At 52.8% G+C, this 17699-nt stretch overlaps 1 protein-coding gene across 4 annotated transcripts in view; it reads right to left on the reverse strand.

Annotated features, from left to right (window-relative positions):
* Positions 1–17699, reverse strand: part of Lama5 (laminin, alpha 5) — a 49532-nt gene that overhangs the window by 18485 nt on the left and 13348 nt on the right. For all 4 annotated transcript variants that reach the window (XR_003950861.1, XM_006500575.3, NM_001081171.2 and 1 more), the window contains exons 3-26: positions 13397–13514; positions 12330–12448; positions 12076–12246; positions 11868–11965; positions 7535–7650; positions 7304–7422; positions 7122–7212; positions 6864–6998; positions 6601–6663; positions 4293–4433; positions 4073–4210; positions 3839–3973; positions 3618–3752; positions 3404–3541; positions 2860–2912; positions 2516–2621; positions 2369–2418; positions 2179–2284; positions 1627–1726; positions 1311–1467; positions 1024–1162; positions 698–840; positions 515–621; positions 289–442 (exon numbers count right to left, since the gene is read on the reverse strand). Coding sequence is in view for 3 of the 4 variants with exons in the window: in XM_006500575.3 (XP_006500638.1) it covers positions 289–442; positions 515–621; positions 698–840; positions 1024–1162; positions 1311–1467; positions 1627–1726; positions 2179–2284; positions 2369–2418; positions 2516–2621; positions 2860–2912; positions 3404–3541; positions 3618–3752; positions 3839–3973; positions 4073–4210; positions 4293–4433; positions 6601–6663; positions 6864–6998; positions 7122–7212; positions 7304–7422; positions 7535–7650; positions 11868–11965; positions 12076–12246; positions 12330–12448; positions 13397–13514 (2832 nt within the window). In the remaining variant the exon portion in view is untranslated. The remainder of the gene's footprint in view (positions 1–288; positions 443–514; positions 622–697; positions 841–1023; positions 1163–1310; positions 1468–1626; positions 1727–2178; positions 2285–2368; positions 2419–2515; positions 2622–2859; positions 2913–3403; positions 3542–3617; positions 3753–3838; positions 3974–4072; positions 4211–4292; positions 4434–6600; positions 6664–6863; positions 6999–7121; positions 7213–7303; positions 7423–7534; positions 7651–11867; positions 11966–12075; positions 12247–12329; positions 12449–13396; positions 13515–17699) is intronic.

Genomic DNA, 17699 nt, shown 5'->3' on the forward strand with positions numbered 1-17699 from the left:
GAGCCCCATAGTCCTCATCCTTCCCATGGCTTCCTACAGCTAGATCTTAGAGCCCAGGGCATCTCCAAGCAGGAGAGGGCTGATCCAGGTGATGGAGGAGGCAGAAAAGCTAGGTGAATCTGCTTCACACCCAGTGTCCATTGGGGACAGCCACAGCCACTCCAGGCCGTGCACGGCAGCTCCATCATCTTACAACCTTGTCTTGCATCCACTCCACCACTGAGATAGGTCCCTCCTCCAGCCTAAGGTCCACAGCACCCACTCCCCCACAGGCCCTCAGATACCCACATCACTGCCGAAGCAGGTCGCCAGCGGTGGGTGTGAGGGGCTGAGCTGCTCTGTGGGGCAGGGCCGGGGCAGGCTGTTGTCATGGCGACACAGGGCCTCAGTTCCAGCTGCTGAAGGGAAGCCATCCAGGGGTAGGTGAGCATAGACAAGACAGCTGGAGAAGAGAGACAGAAGTCAGCACAAGTCCACCCAGGATCCAGCCCCAACTCATCCTGCAGGACCTTACTTCTCTGTGGAGTGCAGGGCTGAGGGACGGTAGGTACAGGCCTCCGTTACTCGATGCTGTAGGAGAGCTGCCTCATAGTAGGTGCTGGGCAGTAGGACCACGTAGTCCTGAGAGAGGTGCGGGGTGAGTACAAGAGCTCTGGGGCCCAGAGCCCACCCCGCCCTGCCATGGCCCTTGCCTCACCAAGAGTACACCTTCAGCCTCGACCAGCAAGGCCCAGATGCCGGGGTTCAGCACAAAGGGTTCCCCAAAGCCCCTCTGGGGCACAGTGACAAAGGCAGGCTCAGTGCTGGGTGGGAAAGCCACTGGCTGGCTCTGCTCTGTGCCTGGGGTGGGTGGAGAAGGTAAGATGATCAGGCTGAATCCACAGACCACCCAAGTCTGTACTTCCCCCATGTAACGTACAACTCCCAAGGCGCCAGGATGAAGGTGATACAGGCCGGGTCCACTACCCGCATGGCTTGGGTGGTATGGGGTAGGAAAGGAAGCAGTGAGCAGACCCCACTCACAGTTGGTACAGCTGGAAAGCTTGCCCTCTTCACGAACAGAGATCTGCCCATTCACGCTGGTTGATCCACGGTTGACATATCGGAAAACCAGCCGAAAGAGGTCAGGGGAGGTCACGTTCAGCCTGGCCACAATCCTGGGCTATGGTGGTACAAGACAACAGCGTCACTCCTCTGACCGTCAACCTGAGTCCCCTGATCCCCAGGTGCTGCTTGCTCTGCTGGCCACCCCAGAGACCCAGCAGCTCCCATCTCTGCACCAAGCCCAGGGAGGGGGCAGCATGGTTCACCTGGATAGCCATCATGTGTGCGTAGCCTCTCCAGCTAAAGTTCTCAAACTCCAGGGGGTTGAAGCCAAAGCGTACAGCGTGGCCCTCGGGAGTGGCCGCCTCCTCTAGTTCCAGCCGCATGTGGTGCAGGTCTGGCAAGTAGTGGTCCTTCGCTGGCCTGCCATGAAACAGGTATCTGAGTGGGACAGGCATGGCCCTACATGGCCACCCAGATTTCCCAGGGGTAGCTGGGTACCATGTGGGCTCCTGGCAAGAACACGGGGATACTGTTCATGCTGCCTCCCCAGCCCAGGCCCAGTCAGTGGAAGGAACTTACTCGCTACAGGTGGGTCCTTGGGTGTTAGGGCGGCACCTGCAGGCACCTGTCTTTGGTTCACAGCCTTGACCCAGGGCACCACCAACATCACACCTACAGCCTGTGTTGGGGGGGGTGGGGGGGAAGGGTCAGAGGCTGCCTAGCCCCTAGCACCTTCAGGGGCCCCTCCCACAACCCTCCTGGTTAGGCCCCATAGGCACATCTCTCTCTACCCACCCTTAGTAGATAAACTAACATCAACTCTTCAGGTCTGCTTTGGGGGGAGGGGTAAGGGATCTGGGATGGATTAGTGATGTCTGTTACGAACACAGGATGGAGCAAAGGGGCCATGTGTCAGAACAGAGATAGACCCGGCACAGGCTGGCGGTGGCGGGGTGGCGTATGGGGGGGTTGAACATCTCCTCCTCTTGCTATTGTCAGGGCGAGACCCCTCCGTGCCTGACCCACTTGTACCTCCCTGGGCCTCAGTCTTCCAGCGCGGGGGTGGGGGTGGGGGGGGTGGGGGGTGGGGGGTGGGGGGGTGGGGGGGTTGGGCAGTGTATGAGCACTTACTACGGCAGCCAAAGTAGTCAGCATAATCCAGGCCAAAGAAGCCATCCTTGCAGGCTGCACAGGTCTTGCCACACACGTGAGCCTTGCAGAAGCACTGCCCATTGCCCTGGGGAAGAACAGGAAGTGAGACTTGGTGAGGCAACACACTTAACCCTAGACCCCAACCTGATACTCAGGCACTCTGACTTACCTGGCACTCAGTAACTCCACCCAGGGTGCCTCGTGGGTCACAGCTGCAGCCTGAGGAGAGCAGAGCAGGATTGAAAGCCCTGGGGGACAGGATGGGGAGACAGGTCTACCCCTCAAACCCCTAACCATCCCTCTAGGACAAACTCACGTGTGCAGCCTTCAGGGTTGCTGGCGCTCAGCCCCCAGTACCCAGGTTTACAGCGATCACAGCTTGGCCCTTCCACGTGAGCCCGGCACATACAGGGAGCCTGTGTCTGGGAGAGAGTAGGACTATGGGAAAGAAAAGGGCCGAAGCCCCTCACCCACCCTTACCCCATGCTTGGCATCCACCCAGAATGGAAATAAAGGACCAGCAGAAGAACAAATGGGCCCTGAGGTTGCCTCAGCAAACAAGCAGCAGCAGCAGCAAAAACCAGGGTCTCTCTGGGCTTCAGGTTTTAGGCGAGCTGGGTCTCCTACCTAATCCTGCACCATGGGCAAGCCTATGCTTACCTCAGGAAGGGCAGGATTGGCTGGGGCCAGACCAGCAGGATGACAAGAGCCAGCTATGGAAAGAGAACCATGCTTTGATCATTCCTTAGTGACAGGGCTTCCCCAAGGTCAAGGGCACCCCAGTCCCAGACAGAACGCCAAGTCCCTCCTGTGGTTGTAAACAGGTGTGAAAACACAGACCTCCCCATGCCTGCCACCAAGGCAAGGGCACACATGTCTCCCCAACCCCCATGCTGCCAAGTGGCCACACAGCACATGGCTACATACGTGAATACACACAGACGATCACTCCCACACAATGAATGCATGTAACATGCACACAGAGCAATCACATGAATGATTCACATGCATGAACATTCACAAATCTCGGAACACAGGCGGCACATGGAAACATCACATGTGAACACAGCACATGAACACCCTTAAAAACACAGAGCACACAGCTACAGAACACAGTCCTTGGATGCACACATGAGCTGACTTCCATGAACAGTGCACAGATCACACAAACAGGACCACCCTCCTCTGCACCACCCTAGCTCACCTTCACAGTAGGGGAAGTTATAGGCGCCTGGTACACACATATCACAATGTAGTCCTGTCACTCGGGGTCGACACCTACACTGGCCGGTTGTCGGGTCACAGGTTGTATGCAAGGAGCCATCGGCAGAGCAGTGGCAGGCTGTGTGTGAGAGATCAGTGGGTGGGCGCAAGGTAGGGCTACAAACTGCACACCTCCATCCTCCCAAGAAACTTACGGATGCAGCTGGGGAAGCCGTAGAAGCCGGGGCTACATTCCTGACAAGTGGCACCTGTGTAGCCAGGACGGCAGTGGCACAAACCGCCCACTCCACACTGCTGATCCAGGGCCCCCCGAGGGTCACAGGCACAAGCTGTGGGCACACAGGCAGGGGGTGGGGGTCAGATCCTGGTCCTGTGGGGATGGCTTAAGTCCTCCTTGCTCTAATTCTCTGCTCACCGTGACAGTCGGGATACCCATGGTATCCTGGAAGGCATCGGTCACAGTGAGGACCGTCAAAGCCAGGTCGGCACTGGCAGCGGCCAGCCTCGTCACAGCCTTCAGGCAAGGTCCCTGCTGGGCTGCAGCCACACACTGCAGAGTAGAATGTGTTACTGGGATCCTGACAGGAGGGAGCGGGCTGTCCCTCGGGCACCCCAGCCACCTGTGCCCACATGGAGGGATGCCACTCACGCTGACAGAGAGGGAAGTGGAAATAGCCAAGGGCACAGTGGTCACACCTGTCCCCCTCAAAGCCGGTGCGGCACATGCACTGGCCAGACTCTGGGTCACAGAGGCTGTTGGCTACCCCAGGGCTGGAACACTGGCATGCTGCAAAGAGAGAAACAACTGGTGAGTCAGAGCTTACTTCGGTGCAGGGTCATCTCACGGGTGGATGAGGGGAGGCACTCACGGTGGCAGCTAGGCCCGTGGAATCCAGGAGCACAGAGCTCACAGTGGGCACCCCGGAAGTTGGGTTTGCAGACACACCGTCCCAACCTTGGGTCCTTCCGGCAGGCATTGCCCTGGGTCCCTGCAGCATTGCAATCACAGTCTGGGAGGAAGGTGGGGACAGGAGGCTTAGACGCAGGCATAGGCCAACCCTCCCGCCTGAAAGACCAGCTTTTTTACAAAGTCACATTTTTTACATATTAACATAGTACAAATTAGGACCTAAAAAGGAGTAAAAAAAAAAAAACTCCCCAAGCTGGTACTTTAGGAAAACAGTGATGAACTGCAGATTCAAACCACCTATGTGGCTGGGTGTGGTGGTGCAAGCCTTTAGTCCCTAACATGAGGAATAAAAGCTGGTAAGTATCTATGAGTTCAAAGTCAGCCTGGTCTACACAGATAGTTCCGAGCCAGCCAAGGCTATACAGTGAGACCCTGGTCTTAAAACACACACACACACACACACACACTCTCTCTCTCTCTCACATGCATGCACTCACGCACACTACCACCACCACCACCACCAACAACAACAACAACACAGCTATTAATTCGTTTTAACAGAGGCTCCTAATTAACAAAAGCACAAATACAGGGGAAGACTAAGATGACAAGCCAGACAGAATCTTTTGTATTTATCATTATTTCTGGGAGTTGGGACGAAGGAAGAAAGCCCACCGGGTGCCCAAATCATGCAGCCAAGAGTACTTTAACATCTGATTGTTGATCCTGACAGGAATAATGGCCTGAGGCTGGCGGAGAACATTGCAGTAGCTGAGTAATCAGGATACAGACAGGAAGACATGTGGCAGTGGACCTCTGGGAGCCTGAGCCCAGCCTAGTCTACATAGCTAGTCCCAGGGTAGCCAGGGCTATGCAAGAAACCCATCTCAAAAAAAAAAAAAAAAAAAAAGAAAGAAAAAAAAAAGAAAAGAAAAAGACAGCAAACTCTCAAAGCTACCAGTGAAGGCACAGCCCAACAGGAACACATTTTGTTCCTCCAGCTAGCAAAGTCCAGAAAGGAAAGGTTAGCTGGAAAAGAAGGAAGGACAAGAGGACAGCTGAGGCCCAGATTGATGTCAACAAGGGCAGTCAGGGGTCAGGCTACTGCCCCTTCCCTCCAGTACCAGTGGAATTGCAGGGAAACTCCAGGAGAGAAAGTTCCTAGGGCTAAAGAACTGAAGGGCAAAGAAGGTGGGTGGATAAGTCAGGAAGAACGGGCTGGAAGGTGAAGTCTGCAGGCATTCCAAACCAGCCAGAGATACCACACACAAACACTCAGGGCCAGGCGACTGAGAAACAGCATCCACTTCTGTCCTGCCCTAGAAGGATATGATCCTGCCAACAAGAAAAACCATCTAAAAGGTGCAACCCCAACCCAGAAACACTGAGAAGGGGCCTCTGTCTCTGTGTTAGTTAGGAGAGAGGTCTCCACTTAAGCAGACAGTTGAGGCTACTGTGCAGGTCAGCAATGGTCCAGCCAGCAGCTATGCACACAGTCAGTGCACCAATACTGTTGTCTTATGTTAGGGAGCCGATTTGGCACCTGGGCAAAAGGCCACAACATATGCAAGTCTGCTAAGCCAGAGACTGCTGACGTCTGGGAAACACCCTGTGGAGACGAGACCATGAGAAGTCGTTCATGCCCGGATGTTTGTCGGATGCTTGTCGGAGCATCTCTCTGAAGGAGGGCAGGGTGGCTGATTAATTCGATGTTCCATCTGTCTATAACACAGCTGTGGAAGGTCATGTTTACACAATAGTGGTAGGGAAGACACAACCCCTAAACGACATATGTGGTTCACTGCACTGTTTGTTTATAAGAATGGGCGCACACATGGAGTTCAGGGTGCGTGGAGGGGGCTATTTGCCTTTTGTGTTTGCTGAGGTGCTGACAATGAAGCCCAGGGCTTTGCAAAAGCCAGGCCAAGTGCTGCACCACCGCTACAGCCCCAAGCAGAGCTTCTGGAAGGGTTTTCATGGGAAGATACATCTCAGCAGTTAAGAGCACTAGCTACTCTTGCAAAGGAAGGAGATTCAGGACCCGGCCCCCATGTGGTGGCTCGGAACTGTATCTCCAGGACCAGACCGATCCAAGACCCTTTCTGCCTCTGTGAGCACCAGGCAGACACACACACACAAACATACATACACATGAAATAAAAATTAACTTTAAAAGTTAACAGACTAAAGGAAAGGTGACTAAGATAATAACTGGCCGCCCATGCACAGCTTCGTCCTGTGGGTCCCGATGACTTCAGGGTACTTACTCACGATTTGTCCAGCGGGAAGCACCTGTTCTCTCGTGTCATTGTGGGGAAATGAAGGCAGAGCTGAGGGAGGAGACAGCATACTTGTCCACCAGGTCTGTGGAGCAGGCTCTCTGGCTCCAGTACCACAGACCACCCAGGGGCTCTGGGCGACTCCCTGGGTCTTCTTCCACCCTTCCTAGGCCCTTTGATCCCGTCAGACTGTGACCCTGGGCCTTCCCAAACAGCCCCACCCCCACCCCGAGTTCCTTGCTGGCCCTCACGGTAGCAGTGTGGGAAGTCCGTGTAGCCCTCAGCGCAGGCAGCACATAGCTCTCCTGTGAAGTTCGGCCTGCAGTAACAGCGGCCCGTCAAGTCTTCACAGGTCCCATCCGTGAAGTCTGACTCACAGTCGCAGGCTGAGAGAGCAAGTCAGGGAGAAGAGAGTCATAAAATAGGGAGCTATGGTCTGGCCTCCTGGGGTGGGAGGGGGATCCCTAAGACTCGCAGCCTCCAAGGCTTAGGAACACAGCTCTACTTACGCCGACAGACATGAGGTGAGTCGAGAGGCTGGTCAGGGGCACGGAAGAAGCCAGGCAGACAACGCTCACAGTTGATACCCGTAGTGTGATGCTGAGGATACAGATACAGAGATCGCTAAGTCAAGGCATGTCCCTATTCTCATCATACAGCCATCTACACCGCTGGCCTTTGCCTAGCCCACCTGGCAATCCAGGCAGACACCTCCACCCTGGTACACGTTGTCCTGGTTCTGGCTGGCATTGCGCCGATCCACCTCAGGGTCGTAGTAACAGTCGTAGGCATGGCCGTGGCAATTGCAGGCTGTGGAGTCAGGGCCAACAGTTAGCGCGCCTTCCCTGGCCCTGGAACCCCTGGGACATATTCCGTGAGCCATGGGTGCAGGCAGTGAATACTACTAGTGTGGCATACGCACACTGGCACTCATTGGCGCTGTCCGTGGTGGCGGGCTTCCACGGCTGCTGGTTGAAGCCTGGACAGCATCGGTCACAAGAGCCTCCACATGTATTGTGCTGGCAGGCACACTGCAGCCTACGAAGGGATGGAGAGGAGTCAGGACCCACCCCTGCATCAGAGGGCTAGAGACGAGGTGGGTGGTACGTCCTTGGACATCGTTGGCCTGCTGTTTGGGCACAGGCTCCCCTCCCCACAGTTCCCCAGCTGTCATGCAATAAGCTCTGGTCCAGACTTCCAGTTCCCATCGCAATGGCTCTGCACATGGCTTGAGCCTTAGAGAATAGGGAAGAAAGGGACAGACTCCCTATGTCAGGGGACAGAGGATCTCAGGTGTGTGTTGATGTTGGGGTGGGGCCTAGGCGCTAAAGCAGGTGGAACCTTGGCTCTCTCAATACCGCCTACACCCAAGCCTTCTAAGGAAGGAATACATTAGTTACCCAGAGACCTGGATCTTATTCAGCTTGTGAAATCCTGTCAGTCAGACACCCCCATATATCTAGGGCATTTCCCCAGGGGCTAGTGGCCAAGAACTACTTCCTCTTTCCAAAGGCCGGAGGCCCGCCGCTGTCCCAGTGGGCAGGGGGACAGCTGGCTGGAGATGAGCACAAGACTGGAGCATCTGCGTTGTATAAACCAACACCTCCCACGTTCTACCAGCGTGTGGCAGGGTCACAGCCAGCCCGCTCAAAGGGGCAGCATACGCATTTCCTGAGCAAGAGGCCAGAAGCCTATCTGTGTGTGCCAGGAACTCAGAGCCTCACGCCATCAAGCTCGACTCCCACTGATCCCCATTGGGGGTCCCAGGGCCTTGGGAGTCAATTCTGCTTCCTGATCCATCTCGAAGGCTTCTGGGAAAACCTCAGCCTCGGTGTAGAAGGAAGGAAGGAACTACCTGTCAGCCTAACCCAGCTGAGGCAGAGCTCAGGTCTACCATGGGCAGCTCATTTTGAGCGATCTACGTGGTTAAGAGGCATCCTTGAAGTAATAAGGGAAGGAAGGAGTCAGTATAAAGTGCAAGGCTGGCCAATGGGTAAAAGTCCTACAACTCTGCCCTGGGGGCTTCTCCCTTGGGAGACAGAGCCCCCAAGGAGGCCTTGCAAAGGACACAAGAGCGTCTACAGATGCCACACATGACAGACTTGGGCCCAACTCCATTTAATGAAGCAATCTGGTAAAATGCTGTAAAAGAATGTTTTGGAATGACTATAAACAAAGGAATCTAAAAATAGGCGGATGTGAAAAATGACTAGTTAGAACTTCTAGAATCGAAAGAATGCAATTATTAAATTATTAAAAAAAAAAAAAAGCCAAGCCCAGTGTGGTGGGGCATGCCTTTAATCTTGGCAGTTGGGAGGCAGAGGCAGGTGAATCTGTGAAACCAAGGCTAATCTTGTATGTATAGAGAACTCCAGGCTAGCCTCATCTACATTGTGAGCCAACCAGAGCCACATGGAGAGACTCTGGGAATAGAACCTGGAGCTGGAGAGCTGGCTCAGTGGTTAGAGCGCTGCTACTTTTCCAAGGCCAGGGTTGGATTTCTAGTACCCGCATGGGTCTGACACCCTCTTCCGTCCTCCTCAGGTACAAGGGACACATGTGGGACACATACATACGTGCAGGCAAAACACTCATACATATAAAAATTTAGAAATGCTTTTTAAAGGAAAATGCAATTAAGGATTTTCAACACCGTAGGTAAACAACAGAATAGACAGAGCTAACAGGGGCATTCTCTGAGGGGACATTCTCCGAGGGGACATTCTCTGAGGGAAGGCCGCTGAGAAGACAAAAGGAAAACACAAGGTGTTTTCAGACAGGGACCACTGCAAGAGGGCACAGAAGAGAGCAAGGAAGACCATGGCCACCCAATTAACAAAGACACATGCATTCTGAGATCTCAGAACCAGAGACATCCCCCTCCACACTTCCGACTGATCCACAGGGTACACAGGCAGAGGTCATAAAAACACAGCAGCAACGCCAACATCAACTCAAGGAACCCTGGCCCGACGAGGACCTAATGCTGACCCAGGTAAAGAGCTCCTCCAAAGGTCCGAAGGCACAGTCATCAAAAGAGAATCAAAGCCAACAATGCCCTAGCTCAGCAGCCGTCTTCCAAAGGTGACTGGCAGACGGTCACCCACTAAGCGGCACACTGTGGAAAATGGAAAGCGGTCCAGTGGAACAAGGGGCCGTGAGAACAGGAACCGGGAACTAGAAGGTGACAGAGACGCTGGACAGAGACAAGTGTCCCAGGTGGGAGGGCTGTGGGGCTGAGGACCAGGTCATGTGGGGAGGAGCCGGGTATCTCTGAACATCTGGGTCTGCCGGAGCCAGGCAAACCTGTGACAGAATGCAGGCTGCCAGGCCTTGTGGGACACCCTGTCATCACAGCTGCCCTAGAGGCTGAGACAGAAAGTCTGCCCAGGGTACAGTGAGTTCAAGACAAGCCTGTGCACAACAAAAAGCAAGAACCCTGGGCTGGGGCTCACTGGTACAGTGCTTGCTTAGCATGCACAAGACTTAGCTTCTTCATCAGACGTAGAGCCACGGTATGGCCGGGTGGGGGTAAGGACCACACTGGATAGACAGGATGGGGGAAAGGCGGCAATGAGACCTCCCCTCTCTGCTGCAGTAACAGACGACCTCATCTCTAAGGAGGCAGCAAGTGAGGAATGAAAGAATGCATTGGCTGGTTTGAGAGCACAGGCTGGAGCTCTGAGATAATATTTTGTTGAAGTCTGTGGCTCTGGGGAAAAATGCCAGCATACACTATTCCTCAAGCCCTGAAAGGAGGGCTGGGCTCAGTTCAGGCCTGAACATGTGAAACTGGCCCAGTGGTGAGCCTCTCCCATCAGGTAAGGATGGACCCAGATGCTGGGCCCCACTTCCTCTAAGGCTAATTTGGTTTACTAATGGGCCTCATCCATTCCTGGCCATAGGGAGCTGTACTCCCACTTGGCATTTAATTTCCCAGGGCAATCAGTGGTGCCTGGAGCCGCACTGCCAAAGACTCATTTCCATAAGTGTCCCCAGAAGGCTAGGACTGCAGCCTGCAGGAGACAGCTTCATCAGTGTGTGTGTGTGTGTGTGTGTGTGTGTGTGTGTGTGTGTGTGCGCACGCGCGCGCACGAGAGCATGCATGCTAGCTCTCATCCCAGTATCTTAGCTTCATCTTCTTCCTCTATAACCTGGAGCCTGTAAGGCCCCAGGAAAGACCCTATACTGAGTTCAGCTCAAGACTTAGGACCAAAAACTTTGAGGCAATGGGGGTGGCAGGTAAGCTGCTTGCATCTTGTAGGAGTGTTCTGGGGCACGCTGAGGGGACAAGGGAGGGGGCTGCCTGGCTGATGTACTGGGTAGGACATGAGTGTCTCACATGGGCTACCCACTGCCAGCTCCGCCCTGCATCTCTATCCCAGCCACCTCCAGCTCTGCCCTGCGGCTCTATCCTCGCCTGTCCCTGCTTTGTTCTGACTCGTGGCTCCTGGAGGTGGAGAGTGATGGATCCTGGCTACCTCCTCAGAGCAGCTGTGCTTATTTATGCCCACAGGGCCTTGTCTGTTAGAAGCTCAATATTTGGCTGCTGCTAGTGGGGAGGGAAGGGAAAAAGAGGAAAGGAGGGGCGATGCCGAGAACAGCTTCCAGGCAGAGTAAGGGCTATGGTGCCAGGCTCTGGTCATCCATTTAGATAAGGGCTTACTGGGGTAGTCAGGCCACCAAAGGCTCTAGATTTGTGTGGTGGCATCTGGTGGTGGGTGGAGTAGATACTGGGTGCTTCTGCCTAATCAGCTGGCTCTGGATGGGTTATGGGAGCTTGGCTGTCAGGCCCAGGGCCAGGCTAAAGCGCTGATTACTCACAAGAGGTTACATGAGCACTAGGTACACTAAATGGGGAACACTTGCTGCTCCTGTCCTTGACCTTGGCCCTTGCCCTGAGTGTGAGGAAAGAAGGAGGAAGGCAACAGAGAGTCTTTGTGCCCTAAGGAAGTACATAAAGCGGAGCTGGGATGGGCTGCCTGGACATATGGGACACATCCACCTGGGGATACAGGTGTGTGCCAAGGGATCATGGCTATCACTGATGCCCATCCCAAGGGCCCTGAGTCCGTGGCATCAGGTAAGCCGCCACTCAAGACCAGGACAACCTGAGAGGCTCACATAGTTCTACCTCTTCGGAAGGGAAAACAGAAACTCGGTGTAGCAGCCAGTGCAGGTCCCATTGGGAAGTCAGAGCTGTGATGGGCAGGTAGGTAGATGAGGACAGACAGACAGAGAGCCACAGGTCTCACCTGAAAGGATCCAATGGGTCCTTGGCGTCACAGACATCTGCGTGGCCATGACAGACACAGCGCCCACCAATGCTGATGTCTTTGATGCTGTAATAATACTACAGTGGAAGCCATGAGCATTAGGTGTCACCTGACCATGCCACCTACACCAACCCACCCCCTCTCCCCCAGAGCTTCTACAAGTCTCCAGTCACACCCACGTGCTCACCCTGCGGGTGACTGTGGGGTCCCGCAGCGCCTTGCCCATGAGGTGGCCCAGTAGCGTGTTGGTTCGCAGAAACCGCAAGCGGATGTTGGTGGCTTTGGTGAAGTCTCGAAGTAACGGTGAGTAGGAGAAGTTCAAGGCCCCAGGGCGCCCATTTACCAAGGACACCACAATCTGCAGAAGGTGTGGTAGATGAGGCCAGGCTCAGAAACAACAGGGACCCACCACCCCCAGACAAGCACAGCTGTGCAACCCACCTCGCCATTCTCCAAAGGCACTATTCGCGAGTATTCTGTGGTGCAGATGACGTCGTCGTCCTGCGTGATGCGCTCTAGAGTCCGAGGTCCAAACCGCTCCAAACAATCCCTCTTGGAGGCTGCAGGAAACGGGTAAGAAGGTAGAGTAACAGATGCCAGATACAGACTCCCATCCTGGGCCCCAGCCTAGCATCCTTGTGTTGCCTACACACTCCGAAACACAGATTGCTGCCCCACGTTCTACTGACCAGCAGGGGTTATCAAACAGACAGCAAAACCCTAGCTAGGGGCTAGAGAGATAGCTCAGAGGTTAAGATAAGCACTGGCCGTTCTTCCAGAGGTCTTGAGTTCAATTCTTAGCAACCACATGGTGGCTCGCAACCATCTATAATGAGATCTGGTGTCCTCTTCTGGTCTGCAGGCATATATGCAGACAGAATGCTGTATACATATAACTCTTTTTTAAAAAAATAAATAAATCTTAAAACAAAACCCTAGCTCAATGTAGACTGGACTGCAGAGCCTTTGCTACCACGATGCCCAGGCCTCTTCCTGGGACATGCCAGAGAATGGTGTTCCTTAACTTCTCTGCAGGCGCAGTCTGCAGTTGCCCCTCTCTTACTCTTGGCCAGGGAGTTTTGGGGGACGTGTCACCAGGCCTATCTAATCAGAGTACCCCCACCCTGCCAACAAAACTGGTCAGGTGGCATGTGGCCGGCTGGGCCTGCCAAGGACTCCAGCTGTCTCCTGCCACAGGCAGTAAAGCTGGCAGGAGGTAGGCCCACAGCTGCCAGAGCTGCTTTGTTTCCACGGGAGCCGCCTGAGCTCAAGCCTATCTAGAGGAGCCATAAAATGGCCCAAAGATTCCTGGTACCACCAGTGTAACACCAGCTATGTCCAAGGTCAAGCGTGGGAGTCGATAAGCTCCCATCTACCCCTAGGTGGCGCTGGCAGCAATGAACCCTAAAGAGGCCATCACAGGGGTCAGGGCTTGCTTGGCATCAGGGGCCTTGAAGCAACTATAGGCCTACCGCAAGGACTCCAGTCCTGCAGCTAAGGACACTCACAGGCAAAGAACTGCCACGGCTGATAAGTGTGACCGAAGTCTGTGGACCGCTCCAGCACCCAGAGGTCAGGCCGAGGTGAGTTGGCAAACTTGATGAGCACATAGGCCACATGGAACACCTGCAGGGGACAGGGGGTGTGACATCAGACACTGTGTCCCTCCATGTAGCTTCCTGCACTCTTAGGTGTGAGGTACAGCAGGCGACGCAGAGGCAGGTCTGTGACGAAATCTTCAGGTTTGACTCTGAAATGTCTTCCCCAGCAGGCTCCTGTTTTGAAAGCTTGGTCCCAGCTGGTGGCACCATTTTGGGGACACGTGGGCTATTGTGGGGACATGTGGAACCCTTAGGAAGTGAGGCCTAACTGAAGGAAGTGGGTCACTAGGAGCCTTGAAGACCTAGTTCCTATCCACCATGACGCGACAGGCTTTGACAGCATGCTCCCGTTGCCATGGACTGAGGTACATACCTTTAATCCCAGCCCTCGAGAGGCAGAGGCTGGAAGATCTAAGTTTGAGGCCAACCTGGTCTACATAGTAAGTTCCAGGACAGCCAGGACTATTACAAAGAGAAACCCCCGTCTCAGGAAAAAAAAAAAAATCTGATACCAAAGTAGTTAGGTTGCTGCTATCACTAAAGCACATGGTCCCCATATGCTTTAAATCACATGGCCTCCAAACTCTGGAACTGGTGTGAAAGGAATATGGAAGATTGGGAAATGTAGGTTATAAAAGTCTAGAAGCTGAGCTGGAGAGATGGCTCAGTGGTTAAGAGCACAGGCTGCTCTTCCAGAGGTCCTGAGTTCAATTCCCAGCAACCACATGGTGACTCACAACCATCTATATATAATGAGATCTTGGGCCCTCTTCTGGCACGCAGGTGTACATGCAGATACTCAAACATTAAATTTTAAAATCTTTAAAAAAGAAAAGGAGAAGTCTAGAAGCTGGAGGTGGAGCTTGCTGGGCCATTCTGATGCAAGCATGAACACCAGGACCTCAGTAGAAATACAGGCAATGGTGCCAACAAGGAGATACCTCCCTGCACAAAGCATCTCTCACATGATAACCTGACTCCCATCCCCAGAGCCCAACATGAAGATGGAAGGAAAGGAGGCTCCACATGTGTACCACAGCCCACATGCACACACAAACACATACACACATGTACATAAATAAATACACATAAAACATAGTAAAGCAAAGTGGACAGGAGGCTGGAGAGGCGGCTCAGGCTTAAGAACACAAGCCGCTCTTCCAGAGAACCCAGCTTTGATTCCTAGCACCCACGTGGAAGCTCACAAATTTGTAACTCCGGTCCTGGGAGTTTCAAGACTCTCTTCTGGCACCAGGCATGCATATGTGGTACACAGACATGAGGTTTCAGATTAGAACAGTTATCCCATAGAAAATCAGACTGGGGTCATTCTGGGAAGGAATCTGCCCACATTTTGCCTGTGCCCAGAAATTGTGAGAGAAGCTAAATTCAAAAGGAATGAACTAATGAATGCTGTGGGGTAAAAGTCAACATAGCATCCAGGCTGTGTCATGGTTATTGCTGGCTGCCTTCGGTCAGATTTACAACCAGAATCAGGAAGAAAAAAAACGGAGCAAAGATGTAGAGGATGTAAGTATAGCGGAAAGGCAGCTTGTTTAAATACAATTAAGAGACTAGCAACTTTAATTAGAAGTTACATAATTAGCACTTGGAAAATAAGAAAGGTCCCTGGAGGCCTTCAATGCAGTAAGGTGACTCCATCAGGTTCCACGGTGAAACCGTCAGCTCTCCTGAAAAGCTGCTGCCCTTGGCAGAAGGCTAACTAGGAACATGGCCTCACAGTTTCAGGTATCTGTAGCTGTGCACAAGGGGCCCACCTATTGCTCAGGCTGGTGACAGATAGAAGGTGGCATCACCTATATGGTAGCAGATTTGCTGGAGTGGAGTTATGGTGTCACAGAGGCTTCTAACAAGATTTCTGAGAAAAAGCCCATCAGGTTTCTAACAGAGTCAGGTTCCAAACGAAGCCCAAGCTATAGCAAGGACCTAGCCATTGGCCAGGTCAGGAATTTACAAAATCTATAAAGAAATGCTACAGGCACCAAGTGGAGTCAACCCCAGAGAAACTATGTAGCCAACAGCAAGCCATTTGGACAGGGCCACCTGCATGGCAGAGCTCGGACTGCCACTGTATGCCACAAATGTTGAGCATATAGCTACAGGATTTAATGTTTGTCCTTTGGCTTTGATCATTCTTTCCTTTTAGGATAGGAATGTCAGGGTTTTGTTTGTTTGTTTGTTTTTGTTTTTTAGAGACAGTATTTCTCTATATAGCCCTGGCTGTCCTGGAACTCACTCTGTAGACCAGGCTGGCCTTGAACTCAGAAATCCACCTGCCTCTGCCTCCCAAGTGCTGGGATTAAGGGCATGCCTGGCACACAGTTTTTTGGTTTTTGGTTTTTTAAAAAGATTTTATGTATATGAGTATACTGTCACTATCTTCAGATACACCAGAAGAGGGCATCAGATCCCATTACAGATGGTTGTGAGCCACCATGTGGTTGCTGGGAACTGAACTCAGGATCTTTGGAAGAGCAGTCAGTGCTCTTAACCGCTGAGCCACCTCTCCAGCCCTGTGATGCACACTTTTAATTGCAGCACTTGGGAGGCAGAGGCAGGCAGATCTCTGTGAGTCTAAGGCCAATTTGGCCTACATAATGAGTTTCAGGACAGCCAGGGCTATATAGTGAGACCTTGTCTCAAAAAAATAGATAGGTAAATAAATTTTAAAAAGGAATGATACTGTTATTTTATACTGGAAGTAGCTTCTAGTTCTTACAGATGTTAAGAGTCTGCCCTGAGTCCAGAGGATACTTTGAACTCTGGATTTGTGAAGTGTTGGGATTGCCACAGCCTGGCCAGTCCCAGCCTTGAGTTCTCAGCCATCACAGGACACCTTCTCAGCAAAGCACTCTGATGGACTAACAAACCACCTCTGCCCTGAACATCCCAAGGGCCATCCTCTCTTCACAGGCTCCCGCCCACCACCTTCCTCAGCCTACCTCGCTGCCTAGCTCTACCAGCTGTGGTCCCCCCTCACCTGAGGGACCCCAACTTCACTGTCACCACAGGTATCAATCTTATCTCTGCCGACAGGTGTACGCAAACTACCCCAGCCCAAGGGTAAGATGAAGCAGAGAGTTCCTTATTCTTCTGTACTGAATGCTGCCTGCCAGAAACGAAGTCCTTGGGATAAAGGTACTGGGTGCACAATTTGCCCGTTTAGCTGCCTGGGACTGGGCTGCAGCTCAATGCTACGAAACTTTTCAAGAATATATGAAGCCTTGGATTTCATCCCAAGAAAAACACACACCTCAACACTCCTCATTCACTCTTGGCCTGCACCTAGAGGTTTCCTATCACCTGCTATCTACCTGCATGCCCAGCTCAGCCCACAGAGCTGGCAGGCCAGCCTCAGACCTCTCTTCCTTCCTAAATGCTTCAGGGAGAGCCCAAAAGCAGCACAGGTCTTGGAGACTGGTGTGAGATGAACAAGAAAGGGGAGAAGCCATCGTCCAGGCTGGGATCTGTTCCAAGCGCTGGAACTAAGGAGGCCAGTGGTGTGAGCAGGTTAGATCCCTCCTGCTAGTTGCTGCCCCAGCTTCTCACCAAGAGCAGGTGGAGGTCAGCAGGCTTAAAGTGTGTAGGACCCCATGGGGAAGGGGGACCCTGTGGGTAAGGGGGACCCCTGCTCCAGGCTGTATTAGCTTGCTTTCTGTCACTGCGATGAAGCACTGACCGGAGGCAGGAACTGAAGCAGAGACAGGGAAAGATGCTGCTTATTTTAAGTGGCTTGCTTCCCTCCTGGCTTTCTCAGCTACCTTTCCTAAATAACCCAGGCCCACTGCCTAAGAGTAGCACCACTCATAATGGGTTAGGCTCTCCCTTCAACCATAAGTCAGGAAATTGTCACACAGACATTCCCACAGGCCAGTCTGAGGGAGGTAATTCAATTGAGATTCCCCTCTTTCTCGTCTTTTTCTACATCTAAGTTTGCATCAACTTGACAAATAAGCCATCACTATTAGACCATAACCCTTCTTTTCTGCTTTTTTAAAAAAATTTATTTATCATGTATACAGTGTTCTATCTGTATATACACCTGCAAGCCAGAAGAGGGCACCAGATCTCATTACAGATGGTTGTGAGCCACCTTGTGGCTGCTGGGAACTGATCTCAGGACTTTTGGAAGAGCTGCCAACGCTCTTAACCTCTGAGCCATCTAACCTTTCTTTTCTAACCTCATTCC

The sequence above is a fragment of the Mus musculus genome, chromosome 2 (assembly GCF_000001635.26).
Source record: "Mus musculus strain C57BL/6J chromosome 2, GRCm38.p6 C57BL/6J".
NCBI classification, from domain to species: Eukaryota; Metazoa; Chordata; class Mammalia; order Rodentia; family Muridae; genus Mus; species Mus musculus.